The 26,748-nt window shown below is 43.5% G+C and overlaps 1 protein-coding gene and 1 pseudogene across 2 annotated transcripts; both read left to right on the top strand.

The window, feature by feature from the left end:
- Window positions 1–2: 2 nt before the first annotated feature.
- LOC142391158 (coagulation factor VII-like) lies at window positions 3–11,586 on the top strand (annotated as a pseudogene).
- A 4,267-nt stretch (window positions 11,587–15,853) lies between these two features.
- On the top strand, window positions 15,854–25,655 carry f10 (coagulation factor X). 2 transcript variants are annotated; one of them, XM_075477252.1, is made up of 9 exons: window positions 15,854–16,037; window positions 17,700–17,860; window positions 17,963–17,987; window positions 18,080–18,193; window positions 19,504–19,635; window positions 21,641–21,903; window positions 22,638–22,755; window positions 23,151–23,338; window positions 24,323–25,655. In XM_075477252.1, the coding sequence occupies exons 1-9, from the start codon at window positions 15,977–15,979 to the stop codon at window positions 24,743–24,745; spliced, it is 1,485 nt and encodes a 494-aa protein (XP_075333367.1). In that variant the 5' UTR covers window positions 15,854–15,976; the 3' UTR covers window positions 24,746–25,655. The 2 variants fall into 2 exon arrangements, with proteins under 2 accessions (XP_075333367.1, XP_075333368.1); XM_075477253.1 differs by having other exon boundaries at window positions 15,862–16,037; window positions 17,697–17,860.
- The last annotated feature ends 1,093 nt before the right edge of the window (window positions 25,656–26,748 follow it).

Raw genomic sequence — 26,748 nt, forward strand, 5'->3', positions numbered from 1 at the left:
CGATGATTCCCTTTTTTCACTTATTCTGTGAGGAAATTAACTACGAATGCACCGAGACCGATACTGGTATCGGGCCGATACTATTCTAATATACTCGTACTCGTTAAAGTTAACTGATACCAATGTATTGCATGAAGACCGCGATCAGAGGGTGTCTTGTTGTCATTTTTGTTGTATTGTTTTCAGATTGGCGGCTCGGGGAGATGTCGAGCTAATCAGGAACAGTGTGGTTAGGGTAGTGAAACCGAAACCTGTCGTCCAATTCTTTGCATTTGTTTTGTGGTAGAAGTATCGGCAAGTACTCAGATCCAAGTATCGGTTGGAAAAAAAGTGGTAATGCTGCATCCCTAAAATTAACTAAATCAACAGAATACTTTGGCTGAACAATAAAAAGAGTTATTTAGACTTTTCAATGGGCCTGATGCAAGAACATTTTCGTATCTTTATTCTAAATTTCTCTCACTTTTCTCGTACGAACACGCCACGTCAGATTCAACAAACGCTCTTAACTTCGGAAAAAGTGTGTAAATGACCTGCGTAAATGATGAATGCCACCCGTGCGTATTTAAGTGCACGTGCACAAGGACAGTAAATATGCATACTCCACGCCCAAAATGATACCACATAAGGCTGTGCTTCCTCTCTCCTGTGCCAGGAAGTGTTGAGTGTTGTCATGAGAATGGCATCAAGGCGCAGAAAGAACAACTTTAGGGGCTCTGAGACTGAAGTTCTGCTTTCAGAGATCCAGAAAGAACAACTTTAGAGGCTCTGAGACCAAAGTTCTGCTTTCTGAGAACCAGAAAGAACAACTTTAGGAGCTCTGAGACTGAAGTTCTGCTGTCAGAGATCCAGAAAGAACAACTTTAGAGGCTCTGAGACTGAAGTTCTGCTTTCAGAGATCCAGAAAGAACAACTTTAGGGGCTCTGAGACTGAAGTTCTGCTTTCAGAGAACCAGAAAGAACAACTTTAGGGGCTCTGAGACTGAAGTTCTGCTTTCAGAGATCCAGAAAGAACAACTTTAGAGGCTCTGAGACTGAAGTTCTGCTTTCAGAGATCCAGAAAGAACAACTTTAGGAGCTCTGAGACTGAAGTTCTGCTGTCAGAGATCCAGAAAGAACAACTTTAGGGGCTCTGAGACTGAAGTTCTGCTTTCAGAGATCCAAAAAGAACAACTTTAGAGGCTCTGAGGCTGAAGTTTGATCGGCGTGTTTCTCTCTGGAGTTGTGGCTCCAGCAAGCTGCATATTTTCAGCAGCACAGTCCTTGGTGATCTAAATCAGGATGTCAGCCATTCGTCTGTCTCTGTAAGGACATCTACACAGTCTCGGGACACACGCTCTCTTCCAAGAGCCTGACGCGCTAAGGCATCCAAAAGCAGAAAGTCAGCTGCTGGTTACGCTTCCCATTGACCTATTTATATCCAGAGTCAAATTAACCTTCAATTAGTGCATAATTTAAGTCAAACAGAATAATGTCAGCATCATTATGGGGTATAATGTATATATTTATTTATGATTGCTTCAAAGTAATTAAATATACAATCCATTAGTCGAGCAAACTTGATTGGAATGACAGCGGACTATTTTAGGAAACTCCTACGACAGCTCTGGATCACTGTAAATTCTGTTCGTACCTGAAAGAAAACGTAAAATACTAAAAGATTGGTGAATATTCTCTTAAATCACTCGTACGCACGACTTAAGACCAGATCTGTGCGTACGAACCTTTGTTGCATGAGGCCCAATGTGAGTGAATAAAAATCGATTAAAGAATATATCTTCCAGTGTTGTGCTGGGGTCAGGATTCAGGGGGTTGGGGGGTTCATGGGGTTCAGGGGGTTCATGGGGTTAGGGGGTTCATGGGGTTGGGGGGTTCATGGGGTTCAGGGGGTTCATGGGGTTCAGGGGGTTGGGGGGTTCATGGGGTTGGGGGGTTCATGGGGTTGGGGGGTTCATGGGGTTCAGGGGGTTGGGGGGTTCATGGGGTTCATGGGGTTGGGGGGTTCATGGGGTTCAGGGGGTTCATGGGGTTCAGGGGGTTCATGGGGTTCAGGGGGTTCATGGGGTTGGGGGGTTCATGGGGTTCAGGGGGTTGGGGGGTTCATGGGGTTCAGGGGGTTGGGGGGTTCATGGGGTTGGGGGGTTCATGGGGTTGGGGGGTTCATGGGGTTCAGGGGGTTGGGGGGTTCATGGGGTTGGGGGGTTCATGGGGTTCAGGGGGTTAATGGGGTTCAGGGGGTTGGGGGGTTCATGGGGTTCAGGGGGTTAATGGGGTTCAGGGGGTTGGGGGGTTCATGGGGTTCAGGGGGTTAATGGGGTTCAGGGGGTTCATGGGGTTCAGGGGGTTCATGGGGTTCAGGGGGTTCATGGGGTTGGGGGGTTCATGGGGTTGGGGGGTTCATGGGGTTCAGGGGGTTCATGGGGTTGGGGGGTTCATGGGGTTGGGGGGTTCATGGGGTTCAGGGGGTTCATGGGGTTGGGGGGTTCATGGGGTTGGGGGGTTCATGGGGTTCAGGGGGTTCATGGGGTTGGGGGGTTCATGGGGTTCAGGGGGTTCATGGGGTTGGGGGGTTCATGGGGTTCATGGGGTTGGGGGGTTCAGGGGGTTGGGGGGTTCATGGGGTTCAGGGAGTTCATGGGGTTGGGGGGTTCATGGGGTTGGGGGGTTCAGGGGGTTGGGGGGTTCATGGGGTTGGGGGGTTCATGGGGTTCATGGGGTTGGGGGGTTCATGGGGTTCATGGGGTTGGGGGGTTCATGGGGTTGGGGGGTTCAGGGGGTTGGGGGGTTCATGGGGTTGGGGGGTTCAGGGGGTTGGGGGGTTAACCCCGACTCCACAGATGTCATCAGTGATGTCACCACATGCAAATGAACCTGATTAAATGAACGACCTTTCGCTCAGACTCAGTATTTTTCTTTATCTCAGCCTGTTGAAATCTGGTTAAAATGTGAAGTTTCCTTCATTAAAGGGACACTTTGTAATTTCTTCCCCCATCTAGAGGTGCAATTTTATTTTGCAAAGTGGAATGAATTTGCTCTCTAGCGCCTCGCGTTTTCAAATGTGCGCTGCAACTTCTTGAACTACGGCAGGCGGTATGTGTCAAGATTCAAGAAGCTATAGCTTCAGACTCAAGGTCCATACAAACAAAAAGAAATCAAGACACACAGTACAAAGGATTACATAACACACATACAACAACACTATAAATACAGATGACAGATAACATGTCAGATAACAGAAGTTAACATAGCCTTTGGTGTGCAAGCAATGCAATTAGTCATATTCCGGGAGTTACCGGAAGTGACGTCGACGCAGCGGTAGCGTTAGCGTTAGCAGCGTTAGCGTTAGCAGCAGTAGCGTTAGCGTTAGCAGCAGTAGCGTTAGCAGCGTTAGCGTTAGCAGCAGTAGCGTTAGCAGCGGTAGCGTTAGTAGAGGTAGCGTTAGCAGCGTTAGCGTTAGCAGCAGTAGCGTTAGCAGCAGTAGCGTTAGCAGCAGTGTGTAGTTGCTATCTGGAAAGTGTTCTTTTAAATAAACTCCCGGTAAACTTACAAACTTTCTAACGCCTCGTTTTGTGAGTTAAGAGCCTATGTGTACTACGGCAGGAGTTTGGTAACAATCAATGCATTATCAGTGGGATAATTTACCAGATAAAATCTATTTACCATTAGCGGCTGTAATAAGCCATTCGGCGGAAATGACGTCACAATGATACCGGGTAATCCATGTTATTTTTTAATCAATTTATTAATTTTATATTCAAACTGAAAACATGAACTGAATAACACTCGAGTCATTCAAGTCATCGTGTCTCAAGTCAAGTGCCGAATCTTTAACTTCCAAGTCCGAGTCGAGTCTCAAGTCTTTTATTTTTTGTCAAGTCGAGTCACAAGTCATCAAAACAGCGACTCGAGTCCCCATCTCTGCTAAGTGGTGACATTAGATGTTCAAACAGCAAACTAAAAACAGAGGGAGGTTAACTAACCCTGAGCTTTGTTTGCAGAGCAGCTTGGAATAACAGGACGTCGATCCGTGGCTCAAAAGTCCAGATTCCTGCTGAAAAGGCAGTTTTTCATCCTGCTGCTCGGACCGGGAACACCAGGACCACCGGGAACACCAGGAACACCATGCTGCTGGGCTCTGCTGGGCTCTGCTGGCGGGCATCGCTGCTGCTGCAGGTCAGAAACAGAACATCTACAGCTTTTACAGCTTTACTCTCCGGCTCCTTTAACGTTTACTTTAACTTTAATTAACAAACTTTAGCTAACAGAAACGGGAGATCGGACCGGTTGAAAAAACGAGTGCATGAAAATAGCGAGAAAGTGACGACGGGTTCTATTTTCAGACATTTGCAGGTTCAGCTACTAACCTTTTACCTTCTTATCTTGACCTCCTGACCTCTGACCTTTCAGTGTTCGTGGAGAAGCACGAGGCCGAGTCGGTTCTGCGGCGGTGGCGGCGGGCGGACGCCGGGCGGACGCCGGCTTCCTGGAGGAGCTGAAACAGGGAAACCTGGAGCGGGAATGCATCGAGGAGATCTGCGACTACGAGGAGGCGCAAGAGGTGTTCGAGAGCGACGCCAAGACGGTCAGTCGGTCAGACGCATCTGAAAACACGTTTTAATGAGCCGAAGACGGTGGAAGCTTTAAAGGGACAGTTCGCCTCTTTAAAGGGACAGTTCACCTCTTTAAAGGGACAGTTCGCCTCCTTAAAGGGACAGTTCGCCTCTTTAAAGGGACAGTTCGCCTCCTTAAAGGGACAGTTCGCCTCTTTAAAGGGACAGTTCACCTCTTTAAAGGGACAGTTCGCCTCTTTAAAGGGACAGTTCGCCTCCTTAAAGGGACAGTTCGCCTCCTTAAAGGGACAGTTCTCCTCTTTAAAGGGACAGTTCGCCTCTTTAAAGGGACAGTTCGCCTCCTTAAAGGGACAGTTCGCCTCCTTAAAGGGACAGTTCGCCTCCTTAAAGGGACAGTTCGCCTCCTTAAAGGGACAGTTCGCCTCTTTAAAGGGACAGTTGCCTCTTTAAAGGGACAGTTGGCCTCTTTAAAGGGACAGTTGGCCTCTTTAAAGGGACAGTTCGCCTCCTTAAAGGGACAGTTCGCCTCTTTAAAGGGACAGTTGGCCTCTTTAAAGGGACAGTTGGCCTCTTTAAAGGGACAGTTCGCCTCTTTAAAGGGACAGTTCGCCTCCTTAAAGGGACAGTTCGCCTCTTTAAAGGGACAGTTCGCCTCTTTAAAGGGACAGTTCGCCTCTTTAAAGGGACAGTTCGCCTCTTTAAAGGGACAGTTCGCCTCTTTAAAGGGACAGTTCGCCTCTTTAAAGGGACAGTTCGCTGCTTTAAAGGGACAGTTTGCCTCTTTAAAGGGACAGTTCGCCTCTTTAAAGGGACAGTTCGCCTCTTTAAAGGGACAGTTCGCCTCCTTAAAGGGACAGTTCGCCTCTTTAAAGGGACAGTTCGCCTCTTTAAAGGGACAGTTCGCCTCTTTAAAGGGACAGTTCGCCTCTTTAAAGGGACAGTTCGCCTCTTCTGACATGAAGCTGTGTAACATCCCATATCAGCAGCATCATTTCTGAACATCTTCTTACCCCCTGCTGCGTCCTGTGAGCAGAGTTCCAGCCTCGTTTTGGTGTTGATGAAGGTAGTCCGGCTAGTTGGCTGGGGTTTAAAAAATAAAGCGTTTTGCTTCTCAGAACAATATGCGTTCAACAGAGTAATACATTTGCATCACAAAATGGTTCTCCAGGAAAAAGAGGTGGTTAGAGCAGCCAAAAACTGTACTCAAGTAAAAGTACTGTTACTTCAGAATAATATGACTCAAGTAAAAGAAAAAATAATTCGTCCAAATAATTACTTGAGTAAGAGTAAAAAAGGTGAAAAAACTACTCGAGTACTGAGTAACTGTTGAGTAACGTCTGATTTATTTGTTAACACAAGCATTCAATCAGACAGACAAAAATACTAAATAATCATCTTTAAGCCAATTAGAGTTCATCCAATTGATCAAATAAATTAAAATGAATTAATTAATGAAAAAATAGCTTAAATTAAAATAATCCAGGTAAATTCAGGCACTTCAATAAAAAATAAAAGAGACTTAGGAAATGTTTAAAACATATGTAACCCATATGTAACCTAAAAAACAAACATTCACCTATCCATGGAGGGAAAAACGAGTTTAGGAAACTTAGCGCTACATGTTTCCTCAAGTTAGATGTTGAGTTTCTGCTGAAATGTGCGTTTGTTTTGGTTGACACAGAAGACACATAATGTAGCTGCTGTTTCTCACTCTTTGTAAGGTAAACATGCTTTCAGTATGAGGCCTCGTCTGCGTCTTCATTTCCCACCGTTGGTTCTGACATTTTTCATCTGTTTCTTTCTTTGTTTGCTACGACTGCTAATGCTAAAGCTAACCCGTCCCGCCGCTGAGATCGAGTACGGTCACGTGACCAGACTGCACGGCTGCGTCTGATTGGTGGAACACAGTCAGGTGGTAGAGCCTTTGGTGGAAGTCTCTCTCTCTGTCAGAATAAAACATTAAAATGAGGCGTACGCGGGGGGATAAAAATAATGACACCAAACGGCTCAAGCTGACTCTGGCCGTACGGGTTCGTAATTAGCCAAAAGCTAACATTTATTCACTGTTAGCATGACGTTACAAACGCGTGCTCATGCTGATTTTAGTATTCAACAGTTTAGTCCAAATAGAAGTTAAGAATAATCCTTGAAATAATAAATCTTTAGAAACTGAAAGAAATTATTGTGGTCGTTCTTATTTTTGATCATTTTCATGGTTATCTCAGTTTTTGTGCTAAATACCGGAACTTGAACAACACAAAAAGTTTTGGTTCTTTAAACAAAAATAACAAGTTTATAACATTTGGATATTTGACATGTGGCTGCACTAACAACAGGATAATTTGATCAAATGGATTATTTTACCCTGTGAACTTGTTGATCATTCTTTTCTCATAGGTGCTAAATTGTTAGCATGCTAGTATGTAGCCTTGTTAGCCTGGATAATATTTAACGGAGCGACACGGTGGCTTTATTTAAAAAACATTTTTAGCAAAAATTATCAACTAAAAAAAAAGGTTAAATAGAAGCAGTGTGGTGTTGCCAAATAAGCTGAATAAGAAATAATAATGAAAAGCAACATTTATTTTCTTGTTTTTTTTTCCAGAGGGAGTTCTGGCTGACGTATGATCGTAAGTAGCTCGTTAATTATTTACTAAATACTTTCACAGTGTATTTATACAGAGTTTAAATAATATATTCCTCTTTTAGATTCAAATCAAAGTTAGAGTAAACAGATGATCCCATAAGAGTTACTTAAAGTTTGGCTTTAGCTTAGCTTAGCTTAGCTTAGCTGTAATTGGGAGTTTAAAGTGGTGAAATAACGTCTGATGACATTTAACCTGTGATGAACATGTTGATTTAATTAAACATTTCTTTTCTCATGTGTCTATGCATGAAATCTGGACTGTTGCTTGCTTTTAATTTCATTTAAATTAATTTATTTGTTTCTCTTTATATTCTTTTATGTATTTTTAATGCTTCTTCCACTCCCTGCTGCAATGCTTTTATTTTATGTAAAGCACTTTGAATTGTTTTGCATATGAAATGTGCTATAGAAATAAATTTGATTATATTTATTCAGATGAAGCCTTTTTTTTAACACTTTGAAGCTACTCTTTGTGTTCTGCTAACAAATATAATCGTGCCGACAGGTCGGGACCCCTGCCTGGTCAACCCTTGTCGTAACAACGGAACTTGTATTTACGTGGCCACTTCGTATGAATGTCAGTGTCCTGAAGGATATGAAGCACGTTACTGTCAGACAGGTAATATGAGAACGTTAATCAATGAAAAGCACGTTAACAATAAGTAAAGAGACCACTAATTATTCTGTGCTATGATGGCAAATGTAATAACAAATTTTCAGTATGTTCAATCATAAATTTCACACATTTCTGATGATAAAAACTAGTATTTAATGGTTAAGAAGTCCATTCTGTATAATAATATCAAACGTGAATATTTTTTAATATTTAATGATATTAGGGCTGGGCGAGTTAACTCGGTATTATCGCGTCAACTCGTCAATTATTTAACCCAGATAAATATTTTATCACGCATTTTAAATTTTTTTAAAAATTTTATATTATTATTGTAAGAGTCTGTCGCTCACAGGCTTTTATTTTGTAAAAGTCTGTTAATCACAGGCTTTTATTTTGTAATTAATTAGATTAAACATTTTAATCGTTGCCCAGCCCTAAATATATGTTTATATATATAATGTTTTAACTTTGGGGGCCTTAAGGTGATGATATATTGTTTTAAACAGTGCAGATAATTCCGATAACCTGGGAAACGCACCATGAGAGACAAAGTTTAAGCTAGACGATCGTCATTATCAACATGAATTATCATAAATTATTAATTTTCTTATTTTCCTCTGCAGTGTTTGAGGATTCTCTGGGATGTGTTTACCAAAACGGACTCTGTCAGCATTTCTGCGACGGTTCAGGAGAAAGACGCCGGTGTTTCTGTGCCAGGGATACCAGCCGGGGGAAGATGGCCGACAGTGTGTCGCCAACGGTAACGGCTAAAGTGTGCAACCGACTGTCTCATAGACCATCACGGCTTTAATAGCTGTATATATTTACATGACTGTCTCACACTTACTGATTGAGCTGTGCTATATATTATTATATATAAACTGATGGCTGATGTTGCTGTGTTGCAGTGGAGTTTCCATGTGGCCAGTTGCCTCCAGCAGAAACCGGACTCGACCAGAGTATTGAGACTCAGACCAGGCTGGTGGGAGCTAACCAGTGTCCCAAGGGAGGGTGTCCCTGGCAGGTAGACAAGAAGGAAGCTAGCAGAGAACAGAAGGACGCTAGCAGAGAACAGAAGGACGCTAGCAGAGAACAGAAGGAAAATAACAGAGAACAGAAGGAAGCTAGCAGAGAACAGAAGGACGCTAGCAGAGAACAGAAGGAAGCTAACAGAGAACAGAAGGAAGCTAACAGAGAACAGAAGGAAGCTAACAGAGAACAGAAGGAAGCTAACAGAGAACAGAAGGAAGCTAGCAGAGAACAGAAGGACGCTAGCAGAGAACAGAAGGAAGCTAACAGAGAACAGAAGGAAGCTAGCAGAGAACAGAAGGAAGCTAGCAGAGAACAGAATGAAGCTAGCAGAGAACAGAAGGAAGCTAGCAGAGAACAGAAGGAAGCTAGCAGAGAACAGGAGGACGCTAGCAGAGAACAGAAGGAAGCTAGCAGAGAACAGGAGGACGCTAGCAGAGAACAGAATGAAGCTAGCAGAGGACAGAAGGAAGCTAGCAGGGAACAGAAGGAAGCTAGTAGAGAACAGAAGGAAGCTAGCAGAGAACAGAATGAAGCTAGCAGAGAACAGAAGGAAGCTAGCAGAGAACAGGAGGACGCTAGCAGAGAACAGAAGGAAGCTAGCAGAGAACAGGAGGACGCTAGCAGAGAACAGAATGAAGCTAGCAGAGAACAGGAGGACGCTAGCAGAGAACAGAAGGAAGCTAGTAGAGAACAGAATGGAGCTAGCAGAGAACAGAAGGAAGCTAGCAGAGAACAGAATGAAGCTAGCAGAGAACAGAAGGAAGCTAGCAGAGAACAGGAGGACGCTAGCAGAGAACAGAAGGAAGCTAGCAGAGAACAGGAGGACGCTAGCAGAGAACAGAATGAAGCTAGCAGAGAACAGGAGGACGCTAGCAGAGAACAGAAGGAAGCTAGTAGAGAACAGAATGGAGCTAGCAGAGAACAGAAGGAAGCTAGCAGAGAACAGGAGGACGCTAGCAGAGAACAGAATGAAGCTAGCAGAGGACAGAAGGAAGCTAGCAGAGAACAGAAGGAAGCTAGTAGAGAACAGAAGGAAGCTAGCAGAGAACAGAAGGAAGCTAGCAGAGAACAGAAGGAAGCTAGCAGAGAACAGGAGGAAGCTAGCAGAGAACAGGAGGAAGCTAGCAGAGAACAGAAGGAAGCTAGCAGAGAACAGGAGGAAGCTAGCAGAGAACAGGAGGAAGCTAGCAGAGAACAGAATGGAGCTAGCAGAGAACAGCAGGAAGCTAGCAGAGAACAGAAGGAAGCTGTGGCTAATATCTTTTGAAATGTCACCAGAACTACCCTGCTAGCACAAGCACATTATATTTTCCTCTTCTTCTTCTTTGGACAATTAGTTCAATACTTAAATTTGTTGAATTTCCTGACAAATAAACCAATGAATGACTCAAGTTAAGACACAAGTTAGTTTTTAATTGCAATAGTATTACTCGATAGTTCGATGGAATAATCAATTAACTACTCGATTACCTAAATATTTGTTTGCTGTAGACCTATTTCGAACATAAATGTTTGGGCCAAGTTGATTCTCTTGGTATCTGAAACTATTTTCCGAGGTTAAAACGATAGAAATATTCAAGATTTAACATTTTCTTTCCATCTCTTGATAAGGTCCTGGTTCAGCTGAATGGAAAGAGTCACTGTGGAGGTGTTCTGATCCATCCCGACTGGGTCATAACTGCTGCCCACTGCGTCCAAGGCAACAGCGCCCAGAACCTCACTGTGGTGGCAGGTAAAGTTCCCTCAAAGAAGTTCTCATTTCTTTTTGCTCGCCACTAAATGTGAAAAAGTTTTCTTTAATTGTATTATTTGGAGTTTGTTATTCTAAATTTGACAAAGTCAATGTTGTGATCCCTTTCACAAGTCGTCATTTTATAGTTTCATTTTTTAAACTTTGGGGTGTTTTGTAGGTTTTTGGTGAAACGCCATCTTTTATGTTCCCAGGGGAGCATAACTTGGATGTGGAGGAGGGCACCGAGCAGGTGATACCCGTTTCCATGGCGATCGCCCATGAAGGGTAGGTCCCGGAGACCGGCGACGGGGACGTCGCCCTGCTGCGGCTCAACCGATCCGTCACTTTGAACCGCCTCGCCGTCCCCGTTTGCCTTCCCACCGAAGGCTTCGCTGAGCGGGAGCCGCTGCCCCTCCGCTACCACACCGTGTCCGGCTGGGGCAGGAGGACCTCCGGGGGCAACGCCAACACCCAGACCGGCGGCCCGGGCTCCCCCGTCCTCCGCAGGATGTCGGTCCCCATCATCCAGAACTCCCAGTGCTCCCAGAAAACCCGGTTCAACTTCACCCAGAACATGCTGTGTGCCGGGTACCTGGAAGGCGGGCAGGAGGGCTGCAGGGGGGGCGACGGGAGCCCCCTGGTGACGCAGTTTGGCTCCACCCACTTCCTGGTGGGCGTGGTGGGCTGGGGCTGCTCACACCCGGGGTATTATGGGGTGTACGCCAACATGGCCAACTTTGTGGACTGGGTGGACCGCACCAGGAAGAACCCACCGACCCCGACATCGATGCTCACCGAGCAGCTGGAGCAGAAACCGGTTAAAGTTTAAGAAAAGTGCTTTTATTCCCCGTCTGGAAGATTGTTTTCTGTCAGAATCCCGTCCGGTTCGTTCCTGGGTTGAAACGTAAAGTTTGAAAATGTTGTAAAAATAGTGCCCGTTTCAGGCGGCTGTGTTTAATAAACTGGAAATCTGACTTTAACTGAAGCAAATGACACATTAAAATCATTCCATCTGACAACATTTAGACATGTTTGTTCTTTTATTGATGTTCTCAGCTGAATAAAGGACTTTAAGGTTTGACCTGAGCAGAGGAACCAGTTACATTTACTTTACATTTAGTTGGGCATTTTTCACTATTTTTTTGAATTTCAAACACACATCTTACACGATGCAATTTGTTTTCATTGTGTAGCAAAAATAACTCCTTCAGTAAAGTTTTTATGAAAAAAAAGTGGAAAAAATATTAATATATGTTTTTAGGTCGTTTTAAAAAAGGACAAAAATGTTCCTTTTCAGAAATTAAGGATTTTTTTTTTTTTAAATCAGACATAGAAAAAAATAAATCTCTAAAAATCAATGTTGTTGCTGATCATTGACATATCCCAGACCATAATTATCCCTACTCAATAATTCCACTTTGTATTCTATATTTTGAAAATATAGCAGTTTTTTGTTTGTTTGTTTTTTTTTTTACAGAAATTGGCGTTTACATCATATAAACCAGTATTTAAAGGGTTAAATTTTTTTAAATAATTGAAAACTTGGTGGATATGATCAGAACTGAAGTGGAATAAAAGATCTATGAAAAGAAAAGTGGAAAAAAATATTAACATGATGTTTTTAGGTCATTTTAGAATGGGACAAAAATGTCCCTTTTCAGAAATTAAGTTGTGTTTTAAATCAGGTATGAGGGTTAACTAAATATTTGATTGATATATATATATATATATGTATATATATATAATATATCAATTGATGAAAAAAAGTGAGAAAACAATCAATTTACCGTGAAATAAAGAAAATATATTTTTTATGTTCAGCTTAGTTATAACCAGAGGTGGGTCGTAACGAGTTACATTTACTTGAGTACGTTTTTGAAAACATTATACTTCTAGGAGCAGTTTTAAATCTCTATACTTTTTACTTTTCCTTGAGTAGATGTGCAGCAGAAACTGTCCTCTTACTCCGCTACATTAGGCTACAATGAGCTGGTTACTTTTCTTCTTACCTCTTTGGTATTCTACGCCTCATTATTTTTATCCCCCCGCGTACGCCTCATTTTAATGTTTTATTCTGACAGAGAGAGAGACTTCCGCCAAAGGCTCTACCACCTGACTGTGTTCCACCAATCAGACGCAGCCGTGCGGTCTGGTCACGTGACCGTACTCGATCTCAGCGGCGGGACGGGTTAGCTTTAGCATTAGCAGTCGTAGCAAACAAAGAAAGAAACAGATGAAAAATGTCAGAACCAACGGTGGGAAATGAAGACGCAGACGAGGCCTCATACTGAAAGCATGTTTACCTTACAAAGAGTGAGAAACAGCAGCTACATTATGTGTCTTCTGTGGCAACCAAAACAAACGCACATTTCAGCAGAAACTCAACATCTAACTTGAGGAAACATGTAGCGCTAAGTTTCCTAAACTCGTTTTTCCCCCATGGATAGGTGAATGTTTGTTTTTTAGGTTACATATGGGTTACATATGTTTTAAACATTTCCTAAGTCTCTTATTTTTTATTGAAGTTCTTGAATTTACCTGGATTATTTTAATTTAAGCTATTTTGTAATTAATGAATTCATTTTAATTTATTTTATCAACTGGATGAACTCTAATCTGCCTAAAGATGATTATTTAGTATGTTTGTCTGTCTGATTGAATGCTTGTGTTAACAAATAAATCAGACGTTACTCAACAGTTACTCAGTACTTGAGTAGTTTTTTCACCTTTTTTACTCTTACTCAAGTAATTATTTGGATGACTACTTTTTACTTTTACTTGAGTCATATTATTCTGAAGTAACAGTACTTTTACTTGAGTACAGTTTTGCACCTTTATCTCTTTGAATTGATCCATTTTCAGTTCTGGTAAAAAGGTTTTTCTGCAGGATAAACACTCGGTTTGGACTGTGAACGTCCGCCGCTCGGCCCCCAAAGGACCCGAGCCGATTGGCTGCGGTTCAACAAGTCGAACATGTTGAGTCAGAGCTCAGAAACCCTGATTTCCTGTAAGTCTCTGTTCATCTGTCCCCGCCGTCCTCTTAGGTGGAGTTAAAGGTGGAGTTAAAGGTGAAGCCTCTTTGTACCAGAAGGTGCAGCTGCCTGAGATCTAAACCTCAAAGTCAAACCTGTTCTGGTTTCATTAAACTTTATTGATTCAACTGTACCTCACAAGTTTGAACTAGCCTAAGGAAAGTCGGGCTGGATGATTACTTAAACAGCCAGAAAGCGTTCTGTAACTGATTAAATTCCCCAAACAGGAGGTGGAAGGACAGCCAGGGGCTTTTGGGGGCCCTCCATTAACCGAGGCTCCATTTCTGTGAATATAAAAAGGTTATTTTCTCTCCTCTCCTACTAAGATACAGTTAAAAACACAATAAAAATCCTGTCATCAGCTCAAAAGCTACTGTTTCCCTGATGCTAGCTGTCAGAAGTGAAGATATACATCCAGTCCTACATCATGCTAGCACTACATCAGTGCTACAAGTCGTATTGGAAGGGAAACCTTTAAACTTAAAAGGTAGCTAGAAGGAACGAACAGAAGGAAGTGTTAGAGCCAATTTTAACAGAAGCTAGCAGAGAACAAAAGGAAGCTAGCAGAGAACAGAAGGATGCTAGCAGAGAACAGAAGGACGCTAACAGAGAACAGAAGGAAGCTAGCAGAGAACAGAAGGAAGCTAGCAGAGAACCGAAGGAAGCTAGCAGAGAACAGAAGGAAGCTAGCAGAGGACAGAAGGAAGCTAGCAGAGAACAGAAGGAAGCTAGCAGAGAACAGAAGGAAGCTAGCAGAGAACAGGAGGAAGCTAGCAGAAAAGAAAAGGAAGCTAGGAGAGAACAGAAGGAAGCTATAAGAGAACAGAAGGAAGCTAGCAGACAACAGAAGGAAGCTAGCAGAGAACAGAAGGAAGCTAGCAGAGAACAGAAAGAAGCTAGCAGAGAACAGGAGGAAGCTAGCAGAGAACAGAAGGAAGCTAGCAGAGAACAGAAGGATGCTAGCAGAGAACGGAAGGAAGCTAGCAGAGAACCCGAAGGAAGCTAGCAGAGAACAGAAGGACGCTAGCAGAGAACAGAAGGAAGCTAGCAGAGAACAGAAGGAAGCTAGCAGAGAACAGGAGGAAGCTAGCAGAGAACAGAAGGAAGCTAGCAGAGAACAGAAGGACGCTAGCAGAGAACAGAAGGAAGCTAGCAGAGAACAGAAGGAAGCTAGCAGAAAAGAAAAGGAAGCTAGGAGAGAACAGAAGGAAGCTATAAGAGAACAGAAGGAAGCTATAAGAGAACAGAAGGAAGCTAGCAGAGAACAGAAGGAAGCTAGCAGAGAACAGAAGGAAGCTAGCAGAGAACAGAAAGAAGCTAGCAGAGAACCAAAGGAAGCTAGCACAGAACAGGAGGAAGCTAGGAGAGAACAGAAGGAAGCTATAAGAGAACAGAAGGAAGCTAGCAGAGAACAGAAGGAAGCTAGCAGAGAACAGAAGGAAGCTAGGAGAGAACAGAAGGAAGCTAGCAGAGAACAGAAGGAAGCTAGCAGAGAACAGAAGGAAGCTAGCAGAGAACAGAAGGAAGCTAGCAGAGAACAGAAGGAAGCTAGCAGAGAACAGAAGGAAGCTAGCAGAGAACAGAAGGAAGCTAGCAGAGAACGGAAGGACGCTAGCAGAGAACAGAAGGAAGCTAGCAGAGAACAGAAGGAAGCTAGCAGAGAACAGGAGGAAGCTGAGGCAACTTGTGTTTATTGTGTTGGACAAGTAGTGGCTAATTTCTGTTGGAATGTCACCAGAACTACCCCGCTTATTCCCTTCCTGTAGGGGGCAGCATTAGGTGTAGAGCCTTTACCGTAAATCTGACGACATTAATGAAGATTTTTATGAAAAGAAACTCCGTAAAGACCTGCTGTTTGATAACTTTGACTCTCTCAAAAGGACTCATTTGTTAAAAATAATGTAGTTACAACAACTGAGGTTCATCTGAACTCTAAAAATGTAAATTAAATGGATGTAAAGGGAATATTTAGTCTTCAATAGGCACAGCTAGCCCGTGAAATATAGGCAACCAGCCAGTTGGTCCTGCCCCCTACAGGCTTCCAGATGACGGCCAATAAGAGGAGAGTGGGCTTTTAGCGAGGGGGGTCTTAAAGAGACAGCTCAAACTCAGTTTTCTGCAGCAGTGCAGTCTGGCAGTTGTAGTTTTCTCCTGGAACTGTAACGGGGGTCAGATGTTTGCAGCAGGAAGCCTGGAAGCCTGAGATAAGGCCCGCCCAGCCCGACCTTCCTCCCCCGGCTCCCCCTCCCTCTGCAGGTCGTTGCCCTCGCTGCCTCCTCTCTCCACATTCGGACTTCTTTACTTCCACTCAGAACACTTTTTCTGGAGCCACGTCCAGCCGGGGACATGATCTGGTGTCTGCAACTGTTCCTGGGTCTCCTGCTGCTCCACCTGGCCGCCGCTCACGGTACGTTCCCCGGACTGACGAAGGGCAGGAAGGCAGGAATGCGGAGTTTAACCGGGCAGAAGAAGAAGCATGTTGGGTTTAGGGAGGAGGGGGGGGGGGGGGTTGGTTGGCACTGTGACCCCTGTGATGTTTTGTGTTTAGTTTGTTCAAAGTTTGGGTTCAGGTGATTAAAAGCTCCATCTTTTCACCGAGATACTGTTTCTTTGGGTAAAAGATTCCATGAACGATCAGATTTTTGATTTTCGGTCCTCCTGGAACAAACATTACAGAATGTATCAACCAGAGATGGGACCAAGTCACACATGTGCAAGTCCCAAGTCTTAGCTTTCAAGTCTCAAGTAAGTCCCAAGTCTTAGCTTTCAAGTCTCAAGTAATTTTTTCTTAGACAAGTCAAAGTCACGTCACCTTATTATTAAAATTTTACCGGCACAATCTGATCTTAATAAAGTGAAAACACAAAGATAAGGCCTGATTCTTACTCGGCACAACCTCGCTCTTACTAGCTGGTCGCAAATGGCGCAAACGATCACGTGACCCAAAATTCCGCCACGCCCCCCGTCGCAAGCTAAAAGTCCTCGCGCGTCACAAGGTCGTGCACACAACTTTTTTTTCTGACTTCGCGCGAGCTCAACCGGAAACAGCTGACCAAGAGAAAGGAAACATTAACACTGCAGAGACCGCGGTGACCGAGAGGGTGCGCCTCTACAAACATCTGTACGACACGTCTATGAAGTTACACTGGGACAACACGGCAGTGTCGAATTCCTGGGGGGAAATCTCTGAGATACATATACAGTTCTACACCCAGAGTAAATTCATTCCTCATCAGATGTGCCAGCCTCTGCTGACGTGACACCACAGGTGGCATTGTGTATGCTTTCTTCGTATGCTTTTCTTCGTCCGGTTCTTCAGCTTGTTTCCTCAACAGTGACGCCCGCTGGTCTGGAGAGAACTGCAAATGTGACGCATACTCGGCGCAAACTGCGCTTATGAGCTGAAGGAACTGTGAAGGGGCTGGCGCTTTCGATGACGTCATTAATGGTTCTCGAGCCAGAACAGTTGCACGGTTGCGCCGAGTAAGAATCAGGCTTAACTGTCAGTAAACATCATTGGCCAATGTGTCCAACCCGTCCACCCCGTATCATATCAAGCTAACATTAGCTAACTACTGACTAGGCTAACAGGATAATATTAGCTAATTTGACGAGCACTTACTGGTCAGAATGGATCTTCAAATGACGAACAAAGTTCAAAGTTATGCTAGATGCTTAACACTCAAGTCATTCAAGTCAAGTCCCGAGTCTTTAACTTCCAAGTCCGAGTCGAGTCTCAAGTCTTTTATTTTTCATCAAGTCAAGTCCCGAGTCTTTAACTTCCAAGTCCGAGTCGAGTCTCAAGTCTTTTATTTTTCGTCAAGTCCCGAGTCTTTAACTTCCAAGTCCGAGTCGAGTCTCAAGTCTTTTATTTTTTGTCAAGTCAAGTCACAAGTCATCAAAACAGCGACTCGAGTCGACTCGAGTCCCCATCTCTGGTTAGGCCTAACCCTAACCCTAGGTCTCTGGTATCAACCCTCTCTAATTACAGGTCACAGTTTCAGCAGGGCCGGTATGAAAAACTGGTTTTTGTTTTTCCTCTCTGATTCCACTTGTTTCTCATCAGCAGTTTTCCTGGACGGCCGGGCGGCGAGTCAGGTTCTGAACCGGCAGCGACGGGCCAACAGCTTCTTGGAGGAGATGAAACAAGGCAACAAGGAGAGGGAGTGCATGGAGGAGCGCTGCAACTGGGAGGAGGCGCGAGAGATCTTTGAAAACAAAGAGAAAACCGTACGAAACCATCACTGTCTTTGTGTCGGCCAACTTGTTTGAGAACCTTAAATGTTCCCCCACTTGTTCTGAACTATCTAAACCCGTTTCTCCTCTCTCCAGGATGAGTTCTGGGCCATATATGTCGGTAAGGTGCAACAAACCCACAGATTTACCAATCTTTGACAGAAGCAGTGACATCTGAAACAACTCGCTGAGCTTCCTCTGTTGTTCCTGCAGATGGCAACGCATGCGAGTCCAACCCTTGTGCTCACGGCGGACAATGCAAGGATGCAATCGGAAGCTACACCTGCTACTGCCAGGAGGGATACAAGGGCTTCAGCTGTGAAATCGGTACAGAACTCAGAGTTAATGTAGCTTTAAAGCTTTAGTTTAGGATTATTTAGGTAAAGGCTAAAGTCTTGGATAGTTTCCATTAGGGATGCACCGATACTGGTATCAGGTATCGGTTCGATACTATTCTAATATACTCGTACTCGTTAAAGTTGACCGATACCAATTTATTGCATGAAAACCACGATCAGAGGGTGGCTTGTTGTCATTTTTGTTGTATTTCTTTAGATTGGCTAACCCTAGCCCTAGGGGAGATGTCGAGCTAATCAGGAACAGCGTGGTTAGGCTAGTGAGACCGAAACCTGTCTTCCAATTCATTGCGTTTTTTTTTTGTGGTAGAAGTATTGGCAAGTACTCAGATCCAAGTATCGGTTTGGTTTCGGTCTCACTAGAGACCAAGCCTTCAAGCCACCCTCTGATCGTGGTCTTCATGCAATAAATTCGTATCGGTTAACTTTAACGAGTACGAGTATGTTAGAATAGTATTGGCCCGATACCGATACCAGTATCGGTTTCGGTATCCCTTGTCTGAAACATTTACAGACTGGATACCAAACATGGAGAAATTGTGTCAACTCTATGCTGGGTTTAATCATAAGTCTGGTGGGTGTAGTTTCTTCATAAGTTTATTTTTATTGGCAGTTAAGCCTCGTTTCCACTGTCGGTACGGGTCGGGTCACTTCGTATCGGTCCGGTACGGTTCGGGAGGGGCTTTTCTGATCCAGGGGGGTCGGGACTTTACTCTGAGCTTCCTCATTAAAGTCTTGTTTCCTACTCAGGCTTTACGATCTCAGGAATGAAACACCTTAAAGCTGCTTTGGGTGAAAGGGTTAACAAAAAGAGGTTCATTTTTTATATAAGTCCATAGGAAGTCACTTGAGTTGAGACCTCAGTAAACATGTTTAAAGGTAATTTAGGGTCTAAATTGTTAGCTTTTTGCTAGGTTTAGTTATTATGGCGTGATGCTGATTGTTTGAGTTTGACACTAAAAGTAATTATTGAGGTGGGACAAATTGATAAGAAGTCCAATAACAGCTTCAGCAGTTTCAGACAGATTCTCCAGGTCATCAAAACTTCTAAAGACGTTGGGCTGACAGATTGTTGCCTGGATTCAGAATAGATTCCAGCAGCTCAGACGGTTGGCGGTGGAGTTTCTGATGGTGGAGTTTCTGATGGTGGAGTTTCTGATGGTGGAGTTTCTGATGGTGGAGTTTCTGATGGTGGAGTTTCTGGCTGTAGGACCCGTTCCTCCCCGGCAGGTTCTACCGATGCCTCATGCTGTCTTTGTGCTGTTTCCTGTGTCTCTGCAGTTATTCCTCAGCTCTGCGAGAGCGCGAACGGCGGCTGTGAACACTTCTGTCAGGTGGTCCGAGGAAACGTGGAGTGCTCCTGCACCGACAGATATTTCCTGGCATCGGATGGAAAATCCTGTGACTCCGACGGTGAGAGGGGCTCAAGAGTTGATGGTTGCCCAGTTTGACCTGAAAAACCCACCGACAGCCTTACTTCCTGTTCCCACTGCTGCAGCCTTTGGCCTCATGGCAACATCATGACAGTTCGCATCAAAAGGGGAACTGAGGGACGTTCTCCCCCTCTGAGGGACAACGTTCTCCCTTCTGAGGGACGTTCTCCCCCTCTGAGGGACGTTCTCCCCCTCTGAGGGACGACGTTCTCCCTTCTGAGGGACGTTCTCCCCCTGAGGGACGACGTTCTCCCCTCTGAGGGACGACGTTCTCCCCTCTGAGGGACGTTCTCCCCCTCTGAGGGACGACGTTCTCCCCCTCTGAGGGACGTTCTCCCCCTCTGAGGGACGTTCTCCCCCTCTGAGGGACGACGTTCTCCCCTCTGAGGGACGACGTTCTCCCCTCTGAGGGACGTTCTCCCCCTCTGAGGGACGTTCTCCCCCTCTGAGGGACGACGTTCTCCCCCTCTGAGGGACGTTCTCCCCCTCTGAGGGACGACGTTCTCCCCTCTGAGGGACGTTGTTCTCCCCCTCTGAGGGACGACGTTCTCACCCTCTGAGGGACGACGTTCTCCCCTCTGAGGGACGTCGTTCTCCCCTCTGAGGGACGTCGTTCTCCCCCTGAGGGACGACGTTCTCCCCCTCTGAATTACTCCAACATTTTGAATATAAAAATAACTCGATTCAGGAAATAATTTAAACTGTAAAATTTCTGAAGAAATTTTGATGGGTGCCAAACTACTGCCCACCCTATCAACAAACCGTTTGGTTCAGTTAAAGCTGAGAGTCTCCTGTCACATATAAACTTTGAATGAGGTCTCTGGATTGTTGTATGGCTGAGTTATGAGGCCTCCAAAATAGGGCAGTTTTTGGCATTTTCTGCTCGGTAAGTACTTTTCAATGCATTTTCCCATTGCATTGTGGGTATTTTCAAACTTCCCCTCACTATCAGCTTAAAGGAGAAAAGTAGATCAGATTTATAACATGAAGCTGTTATAACAGGGCAGCCATCTTGGCTCTGCCCTCATAAGCAGTCTTAGAACAGAGCAGGCTAACGAGGCGTTGCCCCGGTAACAGGAGCAGGTGCGGCTCGTCTGGGTCTCTGACATGTACGCTCACTTTGCCTTCTTAAAATTACACTATAATTTTAACTGCACTCAACTGTCTCGAACAACCGGTCGCTGTTCGAAAAGTAAAAGCCGTAGTCGAATAATTCTTGAACCGTTAGCGCCCCAAGAGACGGCAGAAGCCAGCGGTGTGATTTTCATTCGGCTACTATGTGTGGCTCGTTTTTTATGGCAGTTTTAAAATAATATTTCACCTGAATTTGATGACTTTAGGCCTTTATAATGGAAATGGAGAGGGAATTTGTAATAAATATGCGGGGCACGTTTTGAAGTAAAATTTGTCCAGATTGGGCAGATATTTTGGACATGAGAGACATTTGTTCAAGGAATTGGTGCAGTATCAAATTTACAGTGGGGGTTTGAGTGGGAGAGCATCCTCGGCCGAGTTTTCCAAAAAACATAAACTGCCGTTGTGTCAAAGCTGTATAATGTATTCATGACGAGTTAATCTCAGCAGTTGGGTTCAGTCCTGTAGTTTTAATCTAGGATTAAACTAAACTAAGGATTAAAGTATGGCCTCCGTTTCCATCAGTGGTCCTGCTGCTGCTTATCTGGAGTCAGTAAAACATGGCTTCCACTGCCAAAAACCAAGGCGACTAAAGAAAAACAACTTGCAAAGAACCTCGACTTCATGGATATGTGGGAAATTTTGCATGTCTTCAAAGACCTCAGAAAGAATCAGACCTGAGTCACAGCTGAAGAAACAGATGAAAGAAAAAAACAACATTTGAGAAAACTATTCAGACAATAAAACGTAGTCCTGACAAAGTTTAGATGACTCAAACATCCTTTCATCGAAGTTAAACGTTCAGAAATATTGCCAAAAAAGACGCTGACCTCCAAGCTTCTCTTTTACAGAGACCTTCAAATGTGGCGCCCTCGTTACGGAGAACGTCCGGACGGTTTTCAGGTACGAGCGAGGGAACGCCACGGAGCCGATGCCCAACGCAAACTCCACCGAGCAGCCCAACGACCCCAACAATCTTTCCCCACTGATTGACACCGACAGCCAGGTTCCGCCGCAGGATTTAGTTGTTGAACAAAAGATCTTTTCTCAGAGGGCAGGTATGACTCGCATCGTCAACGGAGAGGACTGCCCGCCAGGAGAGTGTCCGTGGCAGGTAGAGATACCGAGATACTGGCTGTGTTCGAAACCGCATACTTCTCCCACTACTCCTACTACTAACGTTTTGAGTTAGTATGCAAGTTTGAATGAGCGAGAACTTCCCGGATGTATACTAGATTCTCCTAAATGTTGGGTATGCATCATGAGGTTACTACTCATACTCAAACTACCCATGATGCAACGTAACGTGACGTCGCCGATCGTCATTTCCTGTCAAAACGGCAGTTTCAAGCTAGCTACAACGAGGGTAGGTTCACTTCCTGTTTTCAAAACAAAAGAACCAATTGTATGGTAATGGCTTTCCCTATGATAAAAGGCAACGGGTATTTTATTTTGTGAAAATAACCGGAAGTGCGTTGCTCACTGCGGCTAGCTTTAGTAGCGCCGAATTCGTGGGAACAAAATTGTAAACAGCCGGTATTTTGTCAGGTTTTCAACACGTTGGGGATCTAAACGACTACTTTCTCACCTGAAAATGTTTCAAATGTTGCTAAAGTTTACAGAGTTTAGAGCTTAAGAGAAATCATCGTCAGGCCGGCTGATTTCGGCTCAGGCAGGAGCAAAATGCATTGTGGGTAAACGCTCTGCATACTGTCTGATCGATCAGTATGTAGTATGTAGTATGGAAGTATGCGGTTTGGAACACAGCCCCTCTGACAGTGATCTGTGGGATTAAAGCACTGAGCTTCAGAGCTTCAGAGCTTCTCTTCTCCGTCCCTTTTTTTTCAGGCTCTCCTCCTGAACGAGGACAACCAAGGCTTCTGCGGAGGAACCATCCTCAACGAATACGTCATCCTGACCGCTGCCCACTGCATGAACCAAACACGCTACATTTACGTCAAGCTCGGTGATTTTTGTCTTATTTACTTACAGAAAAATCATGAAAATAATTCCTCAAAATTTAAATTGAAACATCATCAGTATGTAAAAACATTTTCTTTCTAAACACTGTTGTAATAATTCATGTTTTTAATAAATATGACACTAAGTTTTCATAACATCCCAAATTATTTACCTGCTCTTGGTTTGTTTAAATGGTCATAACTAATTCGTATTATCTTGATATGTATTTATATCTTTATATATATTTACTCTGTCATCAGTTCTGTTATTTTTCGGCACTTTGTGTTTCATTTATGAATAAAATGTGCGATAAAACTTTACAGCCATTAAAATCTTTCTTTGTTCCCGTCGGTTAATACAGAAACTTAACGGCTGTAAAATGTGTTTTTGTGTGTTCAGGCGAGTTTGACACTCTGGTGGATCACGGTAACGAAGCTGTACACCACGTGGCAGCTATCGTGACCCACTTTAAGTACAGACCGGACACCTACCACAATGACATCGCACTCATCAAACTGGCCACGCCCATCAAGTTCACCAGGTACATCCTGCCAGCCTGCATACCCGAGTCGGACTTCGCTGAAAAGGTGAACATTCAAGCCATCGCTTTCAACCATGTTGAACATGTTTGTCATTAATTTGTTCAGACTGAGCGTTATAGCTTAGCTTAGCATAAAGACTGAGAACAGTTGGACACTGCTAGCTTAATGTTGGACATTTAAACAAAAGCAGCTAGCTACCTGAACTTACTTTACAAACAGACATGAATATAGATTTCCTCATCTTACTAATGTATATTAACTGCGACACAAAAACATCCAGAGTAACTCAAAGCAGTTTCAAGCTAAATACATACTAGCTAAATACTTTGGCTGCAGGCTGAAAACCCATCTCTTCAGGAAACACTACCCAGAGCCGCCCTCTGAGGACATCATCTGTTTCGTACTAGCTTCTTACGCACTTCTTTGTTTTCTAAATCGTCTTTGTTTTCTAAATTTTCTCTGTTTCCTATATTGTCTCTTGTTTCCCAAATGGTCTTTTTTTCTAAATTGTCTCTGTTTTCTAAATTGTCTCTGTTTACTGAATTGTGTTCGTTTCCCAAATTGTATTTGTTTTCTAAATTGTATTTGTTTTTTTAATGTATGTTTCCCAAATTGTCTTTTTGTTCTAAATTGTCTCTGTTTCCTAAATTGTCTTTTGTTTCCTAAATTGTCTTTTTTTTTCTAAATGGTCTTTTTTTTCTAAATGGTCTTTATTTCCTAAATTGTCTTTGTTTTCTAAATCGTCTTACTGCACTTACTCTAGCACTAGTTCTGCTCTTAGCTGTTTGGTTTTGGAAGGGAATGCACTTATGATTTCTTGTGACCTGAAGTTCTTTTGCCTACCGATGTGGAACACACTGATAGTAAGTCGCTTTGGATAAAAGCGTCTGCAGAATGACCGTAATGTGATGTAATGTAATGTTCTGATAATGTACATGTAGATGAAATGTTGAACTACGTGCCTTTTGGAGGCTATAAAATGAGGTGGAAGCAGCACTGCTAACCTACCTTTCTCACCTCCTGTTACAGGTCCTGATGCGCCAGCAGGATGGTATGGTCAGTGGTTTTGGTCGTCTTGGCGAGGGCCGGCAGCCGTCCACCATCCTGCAGCGCCTCACCGTACCTTACGTGGATCGGCAAACCTGCATGGAGTCCACGCAGCTGCGCATCTCGATGCGCATGTTCTGCGCCGGTTACGACAGCGTAGCCAAGGACGCCTGCCAGGGCGACAGTGGCGGGCCGCACGTCACGCGCTACCGTGACACCTACTTCATCACTGGCATCGTGAGCTGGGGCGAAGGCTGCGCACGCAAAGGCAAATACGGCGTCTACACACAAGTATCCAAGTACATCCGCTGGATCCGCGAAGGTATCAATAGTCTGATGCCCAAAGACACAAATGGCAGCAGGCTCAAGAGACACCACGGCCCCATCGAGAGGCTGTACCTATAAAACACCCGTAAAAATGTTATCTTCCAGTATCCTTCTTCCATTACCATCCACTGGGCAGAGATCAGCCACATGTTCTGTCTTTTATGTAATCTCTTCAAAGCAACATGGTCAGAAACATGACTAAGTTCGTGGTGCTGGAGTTCCTCAGGGCTCTACCTTTGAGCTTCATCATTTTTAATTTAGTTTAGGCTGGAGTCCTTGTCTTTGTGCCTGTGAAGCACTAGAACAATAGTTTTATGTAGCTCCCGTGGCTAATGTGTTAGCAAACGGCTGTTTTCTTTCTGTAGCAACAATCTCATGGTTTACAGGTGAGGAAACTCCAGTTTCTACTCTACTTTAGCTCAGTTTTTGGTCTCTGCCACCAGCTCGTCTCTAACTGCCCTTTGGATGTAGACAGATGCACCCAGAATGTTGATTTAACAGCTTATTGTTCAGTATTATTAAAAGTGTGGAAAAAAACCTTTCAAATCTGTGTGTTCAGATGTTTGTTTTCATGTATTTTTTTAATCATTTACCTGGAGAAATTAGAACCGAAGCTCATCTGAAAGGAATAAAGAGAAGTTAAGCTGATGCTCTCCTGTAAATGAAATGTATTTTGGATGCTTTTTAACTGTCCCAAAAGACGTCAGATTATTTCATCATTCTTGGGTTTTTAAGTCTTCGTTGTTGAGTCAAATTGATGAAGTTTGGCTAAAAAGTCTTTTTGTCCAACTGAATATTTAATTGAAGGTTCTGTGGTTTAAAATGTGCTTAAATCTGTTTGTTTGCCTATATTAACGTATAAAGCTGCATCTCAAAAGGCGAGTTGGAGAGTTGACCGTTTCTATCCAGATCAGGATCACTTTGAATCTCACAACTTTACCGCTCTAAATTTTGATCTCTGGGAATTGTCTATGTTTCCTGAATTGTCTCTGTTTCCTAAATTGTCTTTGTTTCTTAAATTGTCTTTGTTTCCTGAATTGTCTTTGTTTCCTGAATTGTCTTTGTTTCTTAAATTGTCTCTGTTTCCTAAATTGTCTATGTTTCCTAAATTGTCTATGTTTCCTAAATTGTCTATGTTTCCTAAATTGTCTTTGTTTCCTGAATTGTCTTTGTTTCCTAAATTGTCTCTGTTTCCTAAATTGTCTATGTTTCCTAAATTGTCTATGTTTCCTAAATTGTCTTTGTTTCTTAAATTGTCTCTGTTTCCTAAATTGTCTATGTTTCCTAAATTGTCTATGTTTCCTAAATTGTCTATGTTTCCTAAATTGTCTTTGTTTCTTAAATTGTCTTTGTTTCCTGAATTGTCTTTGTTTCTTAAATTGTCTCTGTTTCCTAAATTGTCTATGTTTCCTAAATTGTCTATGTTTCCTAAATTGTCTATGTTTCCTAAATTGTCTTTGTTTCTTAAATTGTCTTTGTTTCCTGAATTGTCTTTGTTTCCTGAATTGTCTTTGTTTCCTAAATTGTATATCTCAAACAAGATTCCATTCTGATCTCTGGGAACTTAGTTTTGAGTTTCAGCCTTTAAAGCTTCAGCACCTTGATGACACATTAAGGTAAACGGATTCATTTGGGCTTTCCTGGGGCTTCTGACCTCCTAGCACAAAGCATTGAACACTCTGATCTCCCAGCAGCCCGAGCTTTGCGTCTCGTCCTTGATCTGGACCATGAAAGGACTCACATTATTGATCTGGGTGAGGAAATCTCTCCCTGTTTACCTCTGAATAAACAGAATTCTGCCTGTTTTGTGTGGTTTGGGAGGACAGAGTCCACTGCAGCGATTACTCCAAACGTAGTTTTCCATTTTTAACTCTTTAGAGAAACAGAACCAAGTGGAATCTTTTAAGAGAACAAAAGTTTTACGACTTCACCGGATCAGATTTAGAAACACAATGCGCTCAAATTAACCTGGAAACAGACACTTTGTGGCTTTATTTTGGACTAAACGGTTGGTTCAGTTCTTTGAAAAAGTTCGATTGATTAAAAGTACGATAAAATCCAGATGAGAAGCGACGGTTTAC

This window comes from Odontesthes bonariensis, chromosome 11 (genome assembly GCF_027942865.1).
Source record: "Odontesthes bonariensis isolate fOdoBon6 chromosome 11, fOdoBon6.hap1, whole genome shotgun sequence".
NCBI classification, from domain to species: Eukaryota; Metazoa; Chordata; class Actinopteri; order Atheriniformes; family Atherinopsidae; genus Odontesthes; species Odontesthes bonariensis.

Bases quoted from the DNA above. Each gene is read 5' to 3' on its own strand.
- f10 (XM_075477253.1), top strand. From the start codon at position 15,977: ATGATCTGGTGTCTGCAACTGTTCCTGGGTCTCCTGCTGCTCCACCTG. The intron at 17,988-18,079 runs GTAAGGTGCAAC...TTGTTCCTGCAG, and splicing joins GTTCTGGGCCATATATGTCG to ATGGCAACGCATGCGAGTCC. The intron at 23,339-24,322 runs GTGAACATTCAA...CTCCTGTTACAG, and splicing joins AGTCGGACTTCGCTGAAAAG to GTCCTGATGCGCCAGCAGGA.